The following is a 22,231-nucleotide window of genomic DNA, read 5'->3' on the forward strand; positions in this document are numbered from 1 at the left end:
CAAGACAGCTGATTCAGGCTCTGATACACTGCATCATGGGTTTTTTTATTGCACTGTAGATGTACATCGGCTTCCCCTCCCACCATTTTCTGTCTTGTCTATTGAAACTGTTAACTCAAAGAGGAGAAGGACTATCTCTTACTAGGAGTAGGTACAGTAGCTAGCATAACAGGGCCTCCCAAACTTGGTTGGGACCTCTAAGCACTATTGTAATACAAATAATTAAACAACAACATTAGTGGGTATAATTGACTGAACACTAAAGCAAGTCTTCTCCTTTTGACAATATATATTTAATATTGCATAATATCGGTGACACAGTAACTATATCTCAAGTCAGGGTAATCAAGCATGAAGCAAACAATTTTTATGGAAACTAAACTTATGTACCTTCGCAGGCTCAGGCATATGAATTTTTATTTTTTGGAGATTTTCTGCACTGGGCTCTTTGTTTGTGGGGTTCAACATTTCGTGCATAAATAATGAAGTATATCCCACTATGTAGGCACTTAAGTACAAACCATACCAAGAAAGCACATATTTGTGACATCTGAGTGGTGGGATTTGTATCCCCAATTAATTGACCACACACTCACAAAAAGCATCCTTTAAATATCAAGCCTGTTTATGTTTTGGCACACTTTTTGGACCTTGGTTATTTACCTAACATATTTTCCCCACTTGGAGTCTCCTGTAAGCTAATGTTTTGTTCTTACTCACTGCTCCACAGATATTGTTCAAGGTTTGTCACTCTTATCCCATGCTCTTATCATCCCTCCACAGCCTAGTTATTTACACTCCTGTGTTTTGTCATGGATTCCCTGATGGCTAATAGTCTCCAGTGCAATCCTACACACAGTTAAAAAAAAAATCAAACTTTGTACAATTGCCTACCCTTTAGTTCTTACCTAAGGGTCTCATCCAATGGCCATAAAAAGACTCCCACTGACTTCAAAGGGCACTGGAACAGGTCATAAATTATTTACATGTAAAACTGGGAGGGGGGGGGAATCATACCAGCAGTAAAGCCAGTTACAGATGTCTTATCGCTGTTATGGCAGTGTCCCAATTGGCAACACTAGTGAAAGCTTAGAACCCCCCAGTGTATGATTAAATCATCATAACCACATCATTTTAATGTCTCAGTGTTTTCAGAGTTTTGCGATATAAATCCTCTTCTTCAATAAAAAAGGCAAAAAACCTATATTACTAGTTTTGTAAATAAAAATATATGCTTTCTTTTAACAAGCTTAAAAGAAATACATGTTTTTCAATGTTTTCCAGTTTTAATTTTTAGCTCAGATGGATTTGCTTAGAAGAGAATAGAATATACAGTATCTTGCCAGTATGATTGATGTGTCTTAAGAGACAAAAATATTTTTTATGGCTCATGATCTTCACCATAATATTTTTACTCACTTGAGTATGAGAAACAAAAAAAGCACATTTTCAACCTAAAATAGAACTATGGACCCAGTTCATAAAAAAGATATCCAAAATTGGGTGGTATTTCTATGTGATTTTTTACATGTGACTGAAAGTAAAGATTTATATTAAAATACTATATAAAAATATTTTAATTGTGCACATGCAAGCATGTGGTAAGGATTTAGGTAGTATTGATTTATATGCAGCTAATCTACTACAGATCTAGAATATCCTCTCATAATGCCCATACAAAGCTTTATCACATAAACACCTAGCAACCTTTCTAAGGACTGAACTATCCCGTTACTTCTAACCCAAAATTGGGATTAGTTTACAGCTATGGGGATTAATTGGGGGGGGCAGTGTTGTATTAATTTAGATGGAATATATGGCCCAAAGGTGTTAACATAGCCCATTCTCTGTCCAACGTTAAACAGTATAAACAGGGTTCAGGTTTGATATAAAGAGACCATAGCTTAGTACTATGGCAAAGACACAATTAAAAATCTTGTAAAACTTTTATTAAAGACATAGGAAAAGAAGGGAAAACAAGTTAAGTCATTAGAAATGTAAAGTATTAAGTAAGGCTTTTATTTTAATAGCATTGCTGGTTCTCTCTCTCTTTAGAGAGCTTTTAGTTGGAAAAAAAAACCCTTTGTTTGATAGTCTCTTAGATGGTATTAAAGATAATAACTGCCCTTTTTGAGGAAAAGAAGTTAATTGAGATGGGCTGGAGCTCTCATTGTTACTGTTGCTGTTAAAGTCCAATCCCATTTCCCAGAACACAAAACAAGACAAACACACACACAAATGGAGAGAGAAGAGAATGACAGAGAGAAAATGCAGCTTCTGTCACTGGTGATGATTTTCCCTTGCAGCCTCGCTGCTGGAAAAGCACAGGAACAGCACATGGTCTTATCAGCCACTCTGAGACCCGGCAATTTAGATGGAATATATGTTCCAATATCAGGAATATATGTTCTAACATCATTTAGGGCATTGCTTTAGCTCCCTCTTTCAGAGTTTCTAAATATGCAGTCTTGGCTACCTAACCCAGACTCTTATCAGACAGAGGAAAAAGGAGAGAGGGTAGGAAAGATAAATAAGGAAAAGGACACATTTGGGGGCGGGGGAGAAGACAAGGTCTCACATCTCACGTGGTGTTCGTGGTTCAGACTGAGCTGGCCATGTCATCTGGCTCCCTCTTTCTGGCCTAGTCTAGTAAGGACATCTTTCAGGATCAGGATAAAGAAGATTCTGGGATCCCAGGAGACAGTAGGGATGGCAGCCATGATGGTGAAGCTCCCTCCAGTAGCCAAAGTCTTTCTTTAAGGTCCCACAAAGTGTGTGGTGGGCAGAACAGCCCATCCCTTCATTACTTTGTCCACTAATTAAGCCTAATTTCTGACACACCAGTTTTGGTTGATAGATTTTTGGTGTCAATGTTCTTGTTTACCAAGCACGATCATAACACAGTCCTTGAATTATATCTGTAGGCCTTTTAGTTTGTAATAATTCAATGTGTCTCCCCTTTGAAGTTTTTCCCATCAACATTTGTTGTTACGGGTTATTGTGATACTTTATGAACTTTGATGCACTTTTCACAGCTGAGGTCACAATTAGGGTAAATTTTTATGGTCCAATTATCACAACAGTACGAAAGGGACGAAATTCATTTGTGAAGGAGAAGGGGAGGAATGGAAGAATGAAGCTGATTTCTCAAGGAATTGGGGACAAGGGAACAGGTTGAAGTTTGCATAAGCAGATCCCACCAAGAATCATGCATCTTGTGTGAAAGTCACAATTTCCCTTTAACCCACAGAAGGGTCCACTGAACTGAAAGTCAGGAGACTATGATTTTTAGTAACGGGTGTTAATATTTCTGTGCAGTTCATGACCCTTATTACTGATCAAGGACTTGTATCCATAACCTAGGATTCAGGCAGGCACCTGGAGATGCAAGATAGTTGGCAGCTGTGCCTAACAGAGGACCCTTGGAAACTCTGGAAACCCCAAACCACTCAGATTCCATGAGACACACCATAAAAGAGAAATCTGAGGCCCTCCCCACCACTCTGTGGAGAGAATGTAGGAGATGCCTCAGACCACCATTTATCCCAGCAGGGGCAAATGGGCTTGCCGTTTCTTCCTGAATATAGGTGTAGAGTAGACAGATGTAGACCACTCCACCCCCCCCCCCGAGGCACATAAGTAATGGTAAGATAGGGCAGGTTCTGAGAAAGAGGTGGTTGTTTGCATATAAGTGGAGCCTCCATGGGTTCTAGCTACTTAGTTGAGTCCCCAGCTTTTAACTCTTGAGAACTGAGATTCTCATTAAAACCCCCTAAAATCCTCCTGTGTGCACATATTACCTCTGTGTGGAAATCCCCAGATCTCTATCTTCTTCTCAGAACTATCCCAGGGAAATTTTTTGACATGCTGGAAACTATGAAAGTGAATCCTATTTCCACAAAGTGAATTCTTGAAGCTGAGCCAGCTACCAACAAAACTGCTACTAGAACTTTCATATTGTCCCTTATCACATGTTACTAACCTTCCCGATTGTACACCAGCAACAAAGAGCCTCCATCAAGGGCTAAATTTACAAACCAGTGACTACTAACCTACCTGAATCTGATTAACATACCTTTCCCAATTTTTTTTTAGTAATTTCACTTCCTATCTGCCATCAATTTCTAAAAATCACTCCCACTTCCTTTTAAATAAGTAGACCTGATTTTCAAATGTGCAGAGTCCTTGCCAGCTCCCATTGCCTTCAGTAGAGGTTATAGGTGATTATCACCTCTGAAAACCAGACTCCATATTCTTAACAAAGAGATAATATATTTTCCTTCCACTGTACAATACTGAGAGGAGCAAAATTAGGGAAAGCTTGTTAAAAGTGAGATTAGAGGCATCACAGACTACAGTACCCATAGCATCCCATAAGCCATATGTCTACTGGCATCTTCTACAGTCTATTTTATGCTGAAAGGGCTAGTACCAAAAAAGGGAGTGTGGTAGCAACAGAAAGGCAAGACGTAGGAACCAGCCATTCTAGACATTTGTTCATTCCCCTAGAGCAGTGTTTCCCAAATTTGGGATGCCACTTGTTCAGGGAAAGCTCTTGGCGGGCTGGGCCAGTTTGTTTACCTGCCGCATCCACAGGTTCGGTCGATCGCGGCTCCCACTGGTGGCGGTTCGCTGCTGCAGGCCAATGTGGGCTGCGGGAAGCGGCACGGGCCGAGGGACGTACCATTGGCCTGCAGCGGTGAAAGTTGGTTATAAGCCCTATAATAATATAAAGGAACTGCTGTTCCCCGTCCATTTTTCTTTTAAATGAGGATAGTCATATTTGTTCCTATTTCTCTAGGATAGAATTAGCAAACAGCTACAACAAACAACCACCTAAAGAAGGAAGACAGCTTAAACTGTCTCATCTGAAGTACCAATCAAAAAATTTTTAAAATCATGCCTCCAATTCCATAAACTAGGGTGACCAGACAGCAAATGTGAAAAATCAGGATGGGGGTGGGGGGTAAATAGGAGACTATATTAGAAAAAGACCCCAAAATCAGGACTGTCCCTATAAAATCGGGACATCTGGTCACCCTACCATAAACACATACACATCTAACTTTATGCACATAAATAAAGTTAAAGGACTACTCATATGCACAAGCATCTACAGCAGGGGTCGGCAACCTTTCAGAAGTGGTGTGCTGAGTTTTCATGTATTCACTCTAATTTAAGGTTTTGCGTGCCAGTAATACATTTTAACATTTTTAGAAGGTCTCTTTCTATAAGTCTATATTATATAACTAAATTATTGTTGTATGTAAAGTAAATACGGTTTTTAAAATTTTTAAGAAACTTCATTTAAAATTAAATTAAAATGCAGAGCCCCCCGGACCAGTGGTCAGGACCCGGGTAACGTGAGTACCACTGAAAATCAGCTCACGTGCCGTGCCATAGGTTGCCGACCCCGATCTACAATATTGTGCCCAATATCATTAAATCCCTACTACATATTTCCTGGTTGCTGGTATACTGTATATGGAAAATAATACACCTCACATTCTTGATCCTTAAAACTGGACATTACATAATTTATAAAAATTAGAGAGATTTTTTGCAATGAGATTTTCAGGAGTTATTAACTATAAAAGCAAAACCTCACCTTCCTCCAGGACTGCTACTGCTATCCTCACTATCCCATTGTTCATTTTTACTTCTTGGTACTGGAGGTTGCAACATCTCCGCAGCCAATGGATCAGCATCATTCTCCTCGCGACCAACCCATTCTCCAATCACACGAGGTCTTAGAAGAGGAGTATTAAAACCGGTTGCATCCTGAATAGAAACAAAAGCCAAAAAAAACCCCAAAACAACTCTACACTGCTCCTTCTCAGTGATGTTTATAAATTGGAAACAGGGAACAAACACAAACTTACTGCTTCACCTCATGTATTGATCCTTATTAGAATAATACAGGCGATTAAAAGGTCAAAAGCCTAATCCAATGCCCACGGAAATCAGTGGAAAGACTCCCATTAACTTCAATGTACATTGGATTTAGGGCCCAAGGTTTTGACCAGCCTTGTGCTCAGAACTGGAGCTGAGGATATAAAATATTTTTGGCTCAGTTGCTGAGCCTATAAAACAAAACAAATCTTTTCAGGTTGAAGAAAAAGGTTTTGTTCCACCTGTGAGAATTTTTCTGTTTATTTGTTTTTTAGTTTCATTTTGATTTTGGGTGTTTCTTTTACCCTTCTTTAAAAAATAAATAAATCTAGCTAACTTTCAAAATAAAATGTCATTTCAAAACAAAGATAAAATGCTGTACTTTAAAATGCTGATATGAAATGTTTCAATTTTTTTTTTAAAAATTCTCTTTTGGCCATAATTACTTCCCAAAGTTATGAATAGTTTTGGGCTACCCAAAACTGCATTTTTCAGCAACTAATTATTTGTCTAAAAATTTCATCCAGCTTTACTCAGAACCTCTCTTCATTTTTCCCTTTAAAATCCAATAGTTTTGAACAGGAGTGGCAGGTGTCCATCACTACTGATTTGGCTTTAAAACTATACATTCTTAATAAACCCCCTCCTATTGGAAACACCACTGTTTCAATTATGTTAAGCAATGAATGAGGTCACTTGAATATTGAAGAACATGGTGAAGATGGTATATTTTGCTTTAATATCATCTCTCTTTTGCATTATGAATTCAGTGTGAAAATCTTACTGAGCAGGGAAATTGACTATTTTAAAATAATCCTGCTGGTTTTTTGTGTTCCATATTTTCAAATCCACAATTATAATATATTTTTTATTTGGCTGACATTCAGTGCATTACAATAGGCAATAAATAATGTATATCGTGTATTACCACTGTGATAAACTACAATTTCAAAGCTAGAAGTCATATTTTTTGACAATTTGCTTGAAGATATATGGTGGAATAACTAGTAGGAGACAAAAAATAACGGGGCATTTTAAAACTTTACTGATGTTTCACAGCATCACACAGAAACAAATGGCCCATATGATTACGTAAAGAGTTTGTGTAAAAGTACTGCAAAAGCCTTTCCCATTTTCTCGGTGTTGTGTCCTTATGTGTACAGTGGGAGTTGATGCGGAATAGCGATAATTTGAAGAAAATCATTATGCTCCAGAATTGCCATTTTGAAATGATGTGATGGAGATAGTTATCCTGCACTCATTGAATGCCATTTCTAGGACAGCAACGAAACTTAAAATGCAGTGCTCCTAATTAAGATATATTGTATATTCTGATCTGTAATGAAAGAATCATTTTCGGAAGACAAATCCTTATGGCCCTTATTTGGCTCTGCATACGATGAAATACTCCGACTGTAAGAACAACACAATCCTAATAAATGGCATCTGGAGAAGCAGCAGCAGAATGATTATTTAGATTCGCAACCATATGTTTTTGTCCTCCTTAATAACAAATGATCTTTAAAGGAACACTAAATAATTGGGATGACTAGTTTAAATTATAGTAAATGCAAAGTTTGAAATATTAGCAGTTATTCATAATATATACCATCAAAGTGTTCATAGTGTTTGAAATCTGTAAATAATGCCTATCCAATTAACATAAGGAAGCCAAATGTAGGAGTTAAAAGACAAAACTTGAAATTGAAAAGATTTCAAATATCAGATCCTATATTCCTTGATCAATTTTTTGTGAGTGTGAGTGTGAGAGAGAGAGAGAGAGAGAGAGTGTACAAGCATTTTGTTCACATAACAAGTGTCTAACTCTGCACCAGTCTAGGGTTTTCCTTACTTAGGAGGTTTCAGAGTAGCAGCCGTGCTAGTCTGTATTCGCAAAAAGAAAAGGAGTACTTGTGGCACCTTAGAGACTAACAAATTTATTAGAATGCATCCGATGAAGTGAGCTGTAGCTCACGAAAGCTTATGCTCTAATAAATTTGTTAGTCTCTAAGGTGCCACAAGTACTCCTTTTCTTCTTACTTAGGAGGAAATCCTCAGCTACCTGTTCAGGGCTGTTTTAGGGCCACTTGGAGTGGCACAGAAGACCTTAGAATGAGCCAGAATCTGACCCTATATGGGAAGGGCTGCTTTTGAATTATATCTATACATCTAGCCTGCAGTTGGCTTCCATCCATTCCACCCATTAACTTCCCCAATGCAGAGTCAGGTGTAGAATCTGGGTCTTAATCTCTTTTGCTCTTTAGTTATTATTATTTGTATTACCATAACACCTCACCACATTCCCTCACTCCACTTTTTAACCTATATTTCTCTTGTAATGTATGTTTCCACTGTCTTTTTCATGTCAGTTTAATTCTGCCCAGAGTTTCCCTATAGGCCCACTGAAATAATTTTTTAGGTGGTGACATTTTACTGCAAGGTTGAGATGACATCGTAGCAATACTGAAAACTATCTTAAAATTGAAAAGCTAGTACTTGAAAAGGGAGACAATTGTATGAGGAAAACAAAGTGATTTAGCACATTTTAGGATCGCTGCCATTTTTGTTGTGTGGTACTCTTAAATTTTTCAGAAATTTGTGGAAAATGGTTTTTCACCGTAGGAATTGCGTTGTAAAGCAGTCAGGTAGCATAACAGTCACCACAGGAATCAGGGGACAGTGGTCCCCGTCATTTGACCAATGTAATCCTGACCCATGTCATGTGACTAGAGGGAGGCAATAAAGATTAGTGTTTTTCTAGTACTACTGTGTGTCATGCCGTTGTTACAGATAATGCTCCAATTACAGAGTTTCTGAAAGTGTGTAAAGGCCTCATGGCCTCTCTTACTTCTCGGAAGTGCTTGCTAACAGTTCCAACTGCTTTTAGACAAAGGAGACACAGTGAAAGGGAAGGGTAATTTATAATTAGCTAACAAATTGGTTTTATCTGTTGCCTTATATGTTGCTGAAAATTGTGAATTACCGTAAGAAAAAATTGAAGAGACCCTTAAAAATCCACACTTTTTTCAGACTCAACTTTCTCCTGTCTCTGCCCGCAACATACATTGTGCAATTTGCATATGACTATTTAGCACATGAATGCTGTTTTCCCTTTTTATGCTGACTTCCATTCAAACAGTTGGAGGAACGGGGCCATCTTGTATCACAGCATTTTCAAGCTCAATTTAATAAATAAAGTTTAACAAATCATGTTATGCCTTGATTCCATTTTAAAACTGAGTTAGATCAACACATCAAAACGTCAGTGACCTAATTTATTTATTTCCTTTCAATCTTACAGCCCCTCATAGTAAGAGTGATAAACAAGAAGTCAGAGAAGATTGTATTGAGAAAACTGTGGCATTATTTGGAGTGTTCCTTCAAAAGGATTGAGTAAATTAAAATACAATATTTAATTTACAGTCAGGTTTTCACCAGCATCTCCCATTTAAACCTTGAACTGCTAGCCTGACGAGTACTTTAAAGGACAAACAGGATACAGAATGGTGTGTCCTGGAGTTTCCAGAGGATAAGTAGGAATTTAAGAGAGTCAGTCTGTAATCTTAGCCATATGCATGTGTCTTCCATAAGGTTGGGGAGGAGGAGAGGGAATTGTGTCCAATTTGATGATTTAAAGTCATTGCTCGAATCCCATCAGAATGCTCCAGGACACTGTTCTGGCACTTTTTTGGGGAGCCAGAACAGCATCTCAGTGTTTCTGGTACTTGTGTTCTGCCACTTCTCAAGTGCAGCACTCACCCGTTGTTTAAAGTTGAGATTTGTTCCACTCTGTAGATTATAGTTTAATGGATCCTGTATTTATGGGTGCAGTATATTTGTATTTACAGGATTAAAAAATGAAAAAAAGTATCTTTGAGATAGCACAGATAAAAAATAGTCTTAGAAAAAAAACCCAATTGAATGTTTTAATATTAGGCCGGGGGGACGCTTTCAAAACTTATTTACTGGGCCACCTTCATCCCGTGTAACCCGAACCACTGACTCTTTGGTATTCTCCAATTACTAAGTGTTCCTGCTAAAAGTGAGTGAAACAAAGGAATTTGTATGCACTGTTGCCAAATCTCACAATATTATTGAAATCTCACTTTATTTGGAGTTTTATGTAAAGCCCCAATCCCTGGAGGCTTCTGATTCAAAAGGTTAGCTTTATTTTTAAAAATAGCCCTTACATTTCTGAAGAAAAGCTTGAAATGTCCCCTAAAGGGTCAAAAACAAAAGGCAAATAAAACTCCCCAATATATTATTTTTCAAAAATCTCATGACTTCTGAATCTCTCGTGATTATGGGGTCTTACTCATTACATTTTGAAAACATGGAGTTAGCAATACGACTATTACATCTCGTATGCATAAAACTGAATTTGAAATTAGACATTTTCATTGTAAACATATCAGAGCAATATCAAGTCTCTAGATTGTAAAAGTACTTGGCCACGTTCTTCTCTGACGCAAGCTAAAACAAGGTACTTGAATTGCCTCTGGAATACAAGGACAGGCAGAGGGGCCCCATGCTGGTAGCAAGTATACTTGAAGGCGGTTGCAGCTCCAACTCTGCAATCCATATTCCATAAAGCTGAAGGTCTGGAGCTAGCAGTGCACTCCCAAAGTGGAAGGTTCTGACCCAGGAGAGGATGAAGCAAAATACTAAAAGCTGATTCAACTCATTCTTCTGGGCAACCAGCAGGACATTCTCAGAGTCCGGGCTGCATTTCAAGCTATTCTTTCCTAGTGGAACCTAGTGATATCAGTAGTTCAAATACCACCTACCCTCTCCAAAATGTAAATAGCACCCAGAATGCAGCAGCCCTCACTGGAGGAGCCAGAGAACCAATGCATGAACTAATCATACTTCCAGGAACCCTTTTGGGCACTGCTGGCCCTAGCCTTTGCAAGGCTGTCTGTGAAATAACATGAAGGAGATGTGCAATTAATGTTTGTCTATTACCCACCCATTGTCTGTAATTACCCATTACCCCACTATTATTAACATTGCTATTTAACCTGAGTGTCTCACACATTTAAGATGTAGCTATTAATAAATATTGAAAATATTTTCAAATAATTTAATTACTTTTAGTAAACATATCCAGGGCTACACATTTCAGGAAAGGATGCAACTTGATCTTAAATAACTAATTAAAAGAACAGTTTTCTAATACAGCACTCTTTAAATAGTGTATATTGAATTCTAAAAATGCTTTAAAACTGAATGAGTTTTTTTATGTTCCCCCGTTATATTGAGAGGGTCCTTTGTGGAATCCTAAAACTATGATAGCCAACGTGCTCAGGCTCATCCCTCCTCCTGTGAAGCTGTGTTCACTGCTTCTTTACGAAAATTAAGCCAGGCAGGAGAGGTTTTATAGTGCTGCAGAGACATAGAGCAGCTTTAGGGATAATACTGTTTTATGTTTAATACAGTTACTGTACAGTGTTAGAGGAACTCCTTCTGTAGTTCAAAGGTCAGACTAGATGATCATAATGGTCCCTTTTGGCCTTAAATCTATTGATCTGTGAATCACAACACCTCTCCTTCAGTTTCTTTCTGTGCACACTCTGCCTACTGCCGCTTTGCTTTCAGTGTCAGCTTTGCTCCTGCTCTTACTGGGGGAAAAAAAAACAACTTCTTGCAGGGGCTAGAAAAGGGTTTATCTCACCAACAAAACAGTAAAACTAACTATACACAAAGTAATTACACTGAAAAAAAGAGGAAAGATATGCAAATTAATCGGTTTCAATTATAGTAATTTTAGGAATTTGCGACAAGGTGAGTGAGGTCATATCTTTTATTGGAACAACTTCTGTTGGTGATAGAGACAAACTTTGGTGACCTGAAGAGCTCTGTGTACCTCAAAAGCTTGTCTCTCTTGCCAAACAAAAGATATTACTTTACCCACCTTGTCTCTCTAATATCCTGGGACCAGCACAGTTACAACTACATTGCATAAAAAAATTAATGTAATTTTCAAAATGATGGTTTCTCTTTAATTTTTTCCACTTTACCTATTTTACTCAGAAACATATGATAAAGCAGATGCAATAATGTAAAGATGTGAAACAGTTTGCACGATTGAAAAGTAGACAAGGATTAAAACAAAATTTCAGAACGTTCTAAATAAGCAGTTATGTACAGTAACAAATTAACTCCATCTTTGCTGAAATTTATTTAACAAATCAGTATCTTAGTAATGTCACCAATACATTGCTTCCAATTAAATGGTGATTTTCACACTGAAACATAACGTTTCAAAATATTGCATGTTTTGAGGCAAAAACAGGTCTTCATCAAGATGAAATGTAAGTTTCTTTAAATACTTCCTCAAAAATAAAAGTGTGTGGAATAATGAATTCTCTTTCACTCAAAATGCTTCTATTCTTCAACAAAAAAAAGTGACATTTCACAGGTTTATGACAGGCAAAACAATTATGACTGGCTCACTCATTTCAATACCAACTATTCACTTGTCAGGATTCTAGTAGCAGGTCTTTTGTTTTTACATTTAACAACTACTACTGGACACAGTTCTAGATATGTGTAAAAGGTAAGAGTAAAAGCCCAGGTCCTGAAATGCTTATAAGCACATGCTTAACATAATTAACAGGATTACTTGAGGTTAGAATGCATGTTGGCATTAGAAAGATCAGTGCCAAAACACACAAAAGGTGTGTGTAAACACCATCATTTGTAGATAGCAGCCCAATATCTCACATGACTCCTTGGCAATATCCATCATGCCTCTCTGAAACCCCTATCTTGGAAAAGTCTCTCCACCACTTTAAGTGGCCAGAATTGAGGAGCTCATCTTATACTGCAGGCAACTGTGAACTTAGTTTTCATGTTTTTTTTCTGGCATGTGCATACCTAATCAGATTTGGGGTCAAAGAATACTCCTAAAGATTTTCACAAACAGTATAATTACTTTAACTTAAATTTTATAGGAGCTACCCAAAAATTGACCTCAAATAAAAAATATTTATACTTCTCGGAAATATTTAGCTTTAGGTATCCTATTAAATTATCGCTGTAGACCAAATTAAGCAAAATAAGATGTATAGCTCAATAGCTTTTATGTGGCCTGAGCTAAACCCCATTAAAGTCAATGAGAGATTTTCCGCTGATGCCAGTGGACTTTGGATCAGGTCCATATATACAGATATGAGCCCTGTCAATGGCCCTTAGGTACCCAACTCCCCACTGAACTGAATAAGAGTTAAGCATACATGCAAGGACTGCAAGATTGAACTCTCACTGCCTAAAACTACCATAAAAATCTGTCTGTTTGCACTATTCATTAGGTACACAATATCTCTTACCTTCTCAAGTTCATCAGAAATAGCAATGCCTGAAAACAAAGCAGATTTTAAAAAGCAATTTGAGAAACATTCTTTGTGGAAATGTATTTTCTTACAGTAAGTAAAACAAATGTTTAATCTTGAAACTTGCATAATTCTCTTCTTGCAAATGCAGTCTATTATATTTTGTTCCATTAGTGAAATCGACCAAAAGCAATATACTATAATTTTCTTCAGGGGCAATATAATCAAACTGAGCTTTCAAACAATTATGAAATTCTGGAAATTTGTAAAAAGAAAAGGAGTACTTGTGGCACCTTAGAGAGTAACAAATTTATTTGCTCAAATAAATTTGTTAGTCTCTAAGGTGCCACAAGTACTCCTTTTCTTTCTGGAAATTTGTGGCTGTGATAATGGACTAGTGAAAAGCTAAAATTTGCTTCTATTTGTTTTCTAAAATTAAAAAAGAAATTTAATATTTCTAGTCTGAACACATTATGATTCAAATCTTGCTTTGACCAACAAACATCCACACAGCATATATATTGTATCTGCCTGCCATCAAAAGGCAACATAAGCCTGACTCTGCTCTACTTTGCACCTGCTGGAATAACTCCATGAAAGTCAATGGAATTAAACCTGGGTAAGAAGAGAATTAGGTCCACTGTCTTGCAGGGAACATCATGCTACTAGATAGGGCAGTTGTTCCAAATCCTGAACAAGTACAACATGGCACCTAATATTCTGATGACTTACACTTTCGGCTGATAGCAACAAATACAGTTGCCTGCTTGAGGCTTCGCTATGTCCCATTTATATCAAATCTGTGTGCATATGGTGAAGGCTGCAGTGTGTTAGACATGCATAGCTGCCAGTACAACCCCATGTGCTATGACAGGATGCTGCTCATCCTGCCTCACTACGTCATATGCAACACCATCCTGCACCCTTTTCTCCTGGCATTCCACTGAACCCGTAGAACAATTTTGCTCTAAACCTTAGCCAAAAATTTGGGGGGATGGATCACTTTATGATTACCTGTTCTGTTCATTCCCTCTGGGGCACCTGGCATTGGCCGCTGTTGGAAGATAGGATACTGGGCTAGGTAGACCTTTGGTGTGACCCAGTAGGGCCATTCTTATGTTCTTATGACTGTCATCTAAGACTTATAAAGTGATCCTGCTCTCCAGTGTACAAGAGCTCATTTTATAAGCTATGCATTATACATCTAGGAGCAGATTTGAGAGTTAAAATTGTTCTTTATCTTTGTAAATTTACCCTGGGGTTAGCTCAGTCTAAACTTATTCCCAATAATACTGCACACAGTTAACAGCATGTTATTTTTATACGGTAGGTGTATTTTTTTTTACTTTATTGATAAATTTTCAATTATACCTACATGTTGCTATTTTTCATTTTAGATGGCTTACTTTTACTGATTTGTTTTTAAAACATAGTGAAATACAAACAGAACTATAATTAACATTTTAGGACCTGATCAATACATGTTAATGGAACATTTTTTCAGTCATTCAGTGTTTACAAATTAAATTCAACAAAATACACTTTGTCTATCCCCTTGGCAATTAATACGTTTTCAATACCTTAAGGCTTTTATTTAGTACATAACTACACTACTGTCCATATAGTACGTGGAGCAGGAACTTGTCCCATTTCGAGTAACATATGCCATGAAATCCATTGTTCCTTCCTTCACCCTCACCCCCGAGTTCTGTGGGTGTATGCAAGTGAAAGCAGCTGCCCAGAAGTAAAGAGTGAAAATTAAATTTAGCTGTCTCTTCACCATGCACAGCTCTGTAAACCTTAAGTAAGGTTTTCCAAAACCCAGCTCTCCATAGCATTTGATTTTTTCTGGAGAACTAAAGCTAATCCAGCTCACAACCACAGACGTTATGATCTACCCATTCAGACACTCTACATCTTCTCAGCAACTTTCAATGATTTTTTAAACCAGTTTTTTTGCCCTGTGAGCAGTCCCCTATTCTCCTGCTCCACATGTCCAGTCTCTAATGTTGGGTCTGTTGAGCCAGAAAGCAATGCAGATGGACTTCTTTTCATTGTCAAAAGCAATCACAAAAGAAGCAGAATCATTACAAAGCCCAGGATGGCTCTATGCCTAGGAGGCAGTGCTGGTGCTAAGCCTAAACAAGAATGGGGCCATAAACAAGAATATTGTTGCACCCTCACAACACATACTAACAACTAACCGGGGGGCCCCTTGAGCTGTGTGGGGTCCTAAGCAATTGCTTAATCTGCTTATGCCTAGCACCGAGGGGGGTAAAGTAAACAAGAAGCAGAAGGGCTCCGTACCTGCCTAAAACGGGGTTATGTTCTGCCTGAGGAGGGGTTATGTTGCAAGGCCCTAGGGAAGAGCTCATTCTTAAGCAGGAAAAGAAGAGACCATGGCAGGAGTATAAGGAAGGAGGAGCCCATGGAAGTCAACGTAACTTGGCTCCTGTCCAATGTCCTAGAATCCTGAAGATAATGATATACACCAACCTTAGGATTCAAAGGGTTAATGGCAAGAGCATTTCTCCATCCAGATTTACTTCTTAAGGAATTTTTCTTGAGTTTAAATTCAAGGAACTAGAAATGACAAATGTGAAAATGATGACATACTCTGATGTTCCCATTATGCCAAAAGGAAATCATTCTATACTACAAATGATCAGGCTTTCCGTTTGCAGGATTCCTTCCCACAGGATACCTACTGATTTATTATTTCATTATAAATATGCTTATAGGCCCTAATCAGGGATGAAGGTCCCAGTGTACCAAGCCCTGAACATTAAGTAGGAAAAGTTACACATGTACCATAGCTGATGATATCATGAGAAATAAAAACAGAACAAAAAAAGCAGAATTTTAGGGATTCATATATTTGTAATCACAGGGCCAGATCCTGAAGTCCTGTCTCATACCTACATCACTCCCTCCCTATGGCAATACAGGAAAACAAGAGGGTTCTGGGAGAGGGATTTCAATGAGGACTTCTTCACAGAGATCCTCCCACATGGCTTTTTTCATACATCTCCAAAAGGGGCAATGTGGACAACCCTCAAAGCAGGCAGATCCCCCAGGATCCACAGGATTCCAGGGCCATCTGAACTGATGCTGGGCCCCAGTGACTTCTTTTAACTTCCTAATAGCAGAGCTTGATTGAAGTGTTGCTAGCGGAGACTTCCAGTGGCTATGGTTGCTCCGTGGACAGGGTGAATCATAACCACCAAACAACTGTATCTGAGTTACCACAGTTACTTCCTTAACTGTTGGCAAATATTGACTTTTTGTTGTTAAAGAAGATTATTTTCAAAGTAATGCATTTTAAAATGACACAGTCAATTTAAAAATCACACTTCTGTTCATAACATTTATTCACTATTGTTAAGATTAAGTCATAAAATTCTGAAAACTGATAAAAATTAGAGCAAAAAACACCACTCCATTTTCATTACCTTGTGCATTTGACACCATTTCCCTTGTACAGCCTATCAAATTCCATTGTTTGTGTGAATTTTTTAATACAGCACAGGGGAGAAAAAACACATTTTAAAAAATAAGAAAAATATGACTAAAACGAAAGATTGTCAAGGAGACAAAGTGATAAACCTGGTATATGAAACTATTTTAAATTCATTTATTGAAACTGGTTATATTTCAAGTTGATGGTGTCAGTTTAAAACAGAATTATTTGTACATATGAAATCTAAACACATACTGTTAAGCTGAAATCAAATGATTATCACTTAATTCTGGTTTTTCAGACTCTGGCCTCTGAATACAATTTAATTTAATACAATCTAACCTAAAAACTAACAGAATTTTATGTTAAAGAATCTGAAATATCCTGTCTTCCGACATGGTACAAGGCCAGATGTTTCAAAGGGAATGAACAGAACATGGCAATTAACAAGTGCTCCATCTAGGGTCGTCCAGTCCCAGATTCTGGCAGTCAGAGATTTAATGATACCTGGACCATGGAATTCCGTCCCTGGACATCTTGGCTAATAGCCATTGATAGACCTATATTCCATGAATTAATCCAATTCTTTTTGGAACCCTCTTATACCTTTACCTTTTGGGACCATTGAATTAAAAATACAATTGTGTATGTGTTATTGTGAACTCTATGTAACTTCTTTAGGAGACTGACTAATGCAACATCTGGAAAGTATTAGGAACTTCAAGCCCTTTTGGGTACAATACATGTGAAGTGAATATCCTAGAAAATACTTGGAAGTAGGGAAATGCAAATCCAAAGGCATATTCAAAGGTGCCTCACAGGTATTTGTTGCATTCCTTACCACTCTCAGCTGAGCCCTGTGTATACTGTAGAGGGGCTAGCAATGTGCCTGTGTGTAACAGGGTGAACTTAACCCTTTCCTACGCAGTGTGGGGTACTCCTCCTTGTGGCCTGAGACAGTCCCATCCCCATGCCCCTACTGGTTATGCCCCAAATGCAGTACCAGTATAAGAGTGAGAAACTCAGCTAAGTGGGGGCTCACTACTAGAGAGGAAGGATGTCCGCTGCAGGCTCCAACTCAGAGCCGTCGCAGCCCCCAACCGCAGAAACTAGAGGCGATGAGACCCTGGCAGACTGCTGCAGTGGGCAGCACAGCATGGGGAGGAGGTGACCAGCCCTCTGTGAGGAAAGAAGTGGTTCGGGACTATTTAGAAAAGCTGGACGAGCACAAGTCCATGGGGCCAGATGCGCTGCATCCGAGAGTGCTAAAGGAGTTGGTGGATGTGATTGCAGAGCCATTGGCCATTATCTTTGAAAACTCATGGCAATCGGGGGAGGTCCCGGACAACTAGAAAAAGGCTAATGTAGTGCCCATCTTTAAAAAAGGGAAGGAGGAGCATCCTGGGAACTACAGGCCAGTCAGCCTCACCTCAGTCCCTGGAAAAATCATGGAACAGGTCCTCAAGGAATCAATTCTGAAGCACTTAGAGGAGAGGAAAGTGATCAGGAACAGTCAGCATGGATTCACCCAGGGCAAGACATGCCTGACTAATCTAATTGCCTTCTACGATGAGATAACTGTCTCTGTGGATGAGGGGAAAGCAGTGGACATGTTGTTCCTTGACTTTAGCAAAGCTTTTGACACGGTCTCTCACAGTATTCTTGCCAGTAAGTTAAAGAAGTATGGGCTGGATGAATGGACGATAAGGTGGATAGAAAGCTGGACAGATTGTCTGGCTTAATGGGTAGTGATCAATGGTTCCATGTCTAGTTGGCAGCTGGTATCAAGTGGAGTTCCCCAAGAGTCGGTCCTCATGCCGGTTTTGTACAATATCTTCATTAATGATCTGGAGGATGGTGTGGATTGCACCCTTGGCAAGTTTGCAGATGACACTAAACTGGGAGGAGAGGTAGATATGTTGGATACGTAGGGATAGGATACAAAGGGACCTAGACAAATTAGAGGATTGGGCCAAGAGAAATCTGACGAGGTTCAACAAGGGTAAGTGCAGAGTCCTGCTCTTAGGACAGAAGAACCCCATGCACTGCTACAGAGTAGGGACCGAATGGCTCGGCAGCATTCAACAGAAAAGGACCTAGGGGTTACAGTGGATGAGAAGCTGGACATGAGTCAATAGTGTGCTATTGTTGCCAAGAAGGCCAATGGCATTTTGGGCTTTATAGGTAGGGGTATTGCCAGCAGATCGAGGGACATGATCGTTCCCCTCTATTCGACATTGGTGAGGCCTCATCTGGAGTAGTGTGTCCAGTTTTGGGCCCCACACTACAAGAAGGATGTGGAAAAATTGGAAAACGTCCAGCAGAGGGCAACAAAAATGATTAGGGGACTGGAATACATGACTTATGAGGAGAGGCTGAGGGAACTGGGATTGTTTAGTATGAAGAAGAGAAGAATGAGGTGGGATTTGATTGCTGCTTTCAACTATCTGAAAGGGGGTTCCAAAGAGAATGGATCTAGATTGTTCTCAGTGGTAGCAGATGACAGAACAAGGAGTAATGGTCTCGAGTTGCAGTGGGGGAGGTTTAGGTTGGATATTAGGAAAAACTTTTTCACTAGCAGGGTGGTGAAACACTGGAATGTGTTACCTAGGGAGGTGGTGGAATCTCCTTCCTTAGAAGTTTTTAAGATCAGGCTTGACAAAGCCCTGGCTGGGATGATTTAGTTGGGGATTGGTCCTGCTTTGAGCAGGGGGTTGGACTAGTTGACCTCCTGAGGTCCCTTCCAGCCCTGTTATTCTATGATTTTATGATGCCCCGATACCTGCGGACACTGCAGGGAGTTCGGAGCCACCAGGAACAACCCAGGCAGAGGAACCCAATAGTTGCCCAGACCACAGAGTCATGGTAGGAAGTAGCCCAGGGGAGGGACTAGCCATGGTCCCAAGTGTGGTCAGCGTGTTGTGGCTGGATCCCCGCTGATTCAGTGGCAAATGCACTCACCGCTGTCAGGATCCTGGGCTGCGACCAAGTGGAGAAGGGAAAGGCTCAGGTTCCCCTACCCCGCCACCACCCACCTCCAGGTGGTGGCCAACCACCCTACTGATTCTGGCCATTAGGCCTTACTATCCAGCGAGTCAGGGCCAATCTATTGACCCTGCCCACTAGACCTCCCCACCCTGCGAACCAGGGCTAGTTTATTGACTCTGGCTGCTAGGCCTTGCCGCCCTGCAAATCTGAGTGATTCTACTGACTCTGGCCACTAATCCTCACTGCTCTATGAATCAGGGTAGCCCTATTAACTTGAGTCCTTGGGTCTCACTGCCTCGAGGTAAAGGACAGCTTGAGGGATGGGGTGAACTCACCCTGCACTGGATGCCCCCCCCGCCCATCCAGTCACATGTGGTGGAGAATGCAGGCAACAATTGAAGCCTGCTGAGAGGCTCACTTTGAGATGCTCATGGGGGAGGACATGTTTTCCAACCCCACTCCCCCAGGTAGTTGTACCTCACTGTCCGAGACACAGTAGGCCTCAGGATGGAGTCAGATAAAGTCTTGAAATGGCTCTTGGAAAGCTAACAAACAACAGCAAGCCCAGCATGAAAGGCTCGCGCACCAGATGGTGGCTTTATTACAGCCAAGAGGCGCCCTGCCTGCCATACCAGCAGAATCCAATCCCTGCTCCATACCACCTAGCCTCCCACTGTGGCTCACCCAGATGGAGCCCCGAGAAAATCCCAAAGCCTTTCTAGTAACTTTTGAGCAGGTGGCCCCCGCCACACGTTGGCCCCCAAGCCACAGGGCTACCCTTATATCCCCATACTTGACGGGGCCCACCCAGGCAGTTTATTGCAACCTTGACCACTGAGAAGCACTAGACTATGAACAGGTGAAGGAGGCTATACTTGATCACACAGGTATCAGCCCTGAAACATACCAACAGCGTTTCCATTGAGAGTGGTACCCTTTGGGGGCTAGATGAAGAGCAGTGGCCCAGCACCTCAGGGATTACGCCGGGCTGTGGCTGGAACCGGACAAGCAGTCCAGAGCCCAGGTAGCAGAAGCCATAATCCTGGAGCAGTTCACTCAAATTCTCCCAGCCGGGGGGAAGTTTACTTGGTGGCCAAAAGTGAAGAGCCACGGTACTGAAAACCAGAAGAGTTGGGGAAAGGGATCAACCAGCTGGGAGAAGCCCATGCCTGACAAAATCCAATGCCCGTCTGAGACCCCGGCCAACCACCCAGGCCCAACTCAGTGGCTGCTTGCCATCCGAGTCTCATCCCAATGGGATGAAGAACCTTGGGTGGGGTTCGGGTTGCTGAAAATGGACCCTCTGGCCAGAGGGACCCGAGACAGTTATGAGCATGGCCAAGACAGGCATTTCCAAAGGGATTGCCCCTACATGGATTGCAATTATAGACAAGCCTGAGTAGCCAGTCCACAGGCCCAGAAGATGACCCCAGAGAAACTCAGGGTTCCTGTGCGTGTAAATGGGACATCCTTGGTGGCTCTCATTGGCTCCAGGTGTAGTCAGACCCTCATCCAGAGGGAGGCGGTCCCAAACCTTGAACCAAACGGGTCCCAAATACACTTACAGTGCATCCAGAGGGATGTGCACTCTTATCCCACTAACTGGGTGATCTTGGAGATCTCTCACTTCCACATGGCCCTGCAGATTGGTGTGACCCCTAGGCTGGCCTATCCACTTATTCAGGGACGGGACTGGCCGTGGTTCTGGGACCTTTTGTGGGACTGCACCCATAACTCGCCGACAGGGGAGAGTGATGAGACAATGCTGAGGGGACTCCTCAGCCACAACCAGGACAATGACCCAGGGGACCTTCCCATGATGGGGACCCCCTCAGACAGGCGCATATGTGGATGACAACTACACCAAACTTGAGCACGATAGCGATTTTGTTCCTGAACGGTGGGAGGATCCAACTCTTAGACAAGCCTGGGAGCAGGTCATCATTAGGGATCAGGAAGAGGAAGATGCCCCCCACCCCGCCCAGGATCTCCCAGGTGCCCCACTTTGAGATATGGCAGGACTGCCTCTATCAAGTAGTGGAAGAGCCCGAGACTCATTAAATGCACTGATAGCTGTTACTTTCCTGGAGGTTGCCGGTGCCCTGGGCCTGACAACTGGAAGGGAAAAACCCTCCAGAGGATGGCAAGGAGCTTCTTCTGGACAGGCATCCATCAAGAGGTAAGAGACTACTGCGACTCACGCCCAGGATGTCAGCATACTTGACCAAAGGGAGTGCCAAAAGTCCCACATTTCCCACTCCTCATGGTGGGGTACCCTTTGAGTGTATAAGGCTAGATTTAGTAGACCCCCTGGAGGAAAGCATGACTGGCCACCATTACATCCAGGTGATCATGGACTATGCAACTCAGTATCCAGAGGCTGTCCCCTTACGATAGGTCACTGCGCCTAAGATTGCAGTGGAATTCATGAATGTTTTTGCCCAAATGAATCCCCTGTGAAATTCTAACTGATCAGGGCATGAACGGGATCTCCCGTTTAATGGCCAAGTTGTGTCATCTCATAGATATAAGAACCCTCCCAACATCCATGTACCAT

General features: G+C 40.7%; 1 protein-coding gene across 4 annotated transcripts in view; it reads right to left on the minus strand.

The window, feature by feature from the left end:
* Positions 1 to 22,231, minus strand: part of C2H8orf34 (chromosome 2 C8orf34 homolog) — a 258,751-nt gene that overhangs the window by 157,136 nt on the left and 79,384 nt on the right. For all 4 annotated transcript variants that reach the window (XM_038389172.2, XM_038389171.2, XM_038389175.2 and 1 more), the window contains exons 5-6: positions 13,224 to 13,252; positions 5,609 to 5,781 (exon numbers count right to left, since the gene is read on the minus strand). In XM_038389172.2, coding sequence (XP_038245100.1) covers positions 5,609 to 5,781; positions 13,224 to 13,252 — 202 coding nt within the window. The remainder of the gene's footprint in view (positions 1 to 5,608; positions 5,782 to 13,223; positions 13,253 to 22,231) is intronic.

The sequence above is a fragment of the Dermochelys coriacea genome, chromosome 2 (assembly GCF_009764565.3).
Source record: "Dermochelys coriacea isolate rDerCor1 chromosome 2, rDerCor1.pri.v4, whole genome shotgun sequence".
In the NCBI taxonomy this organism is placed as follows: Eukaryota; Metazoa; Chordata; order Testudines; family Dermochelyidae; genus Dermochelys; species Dermochelys coriacea.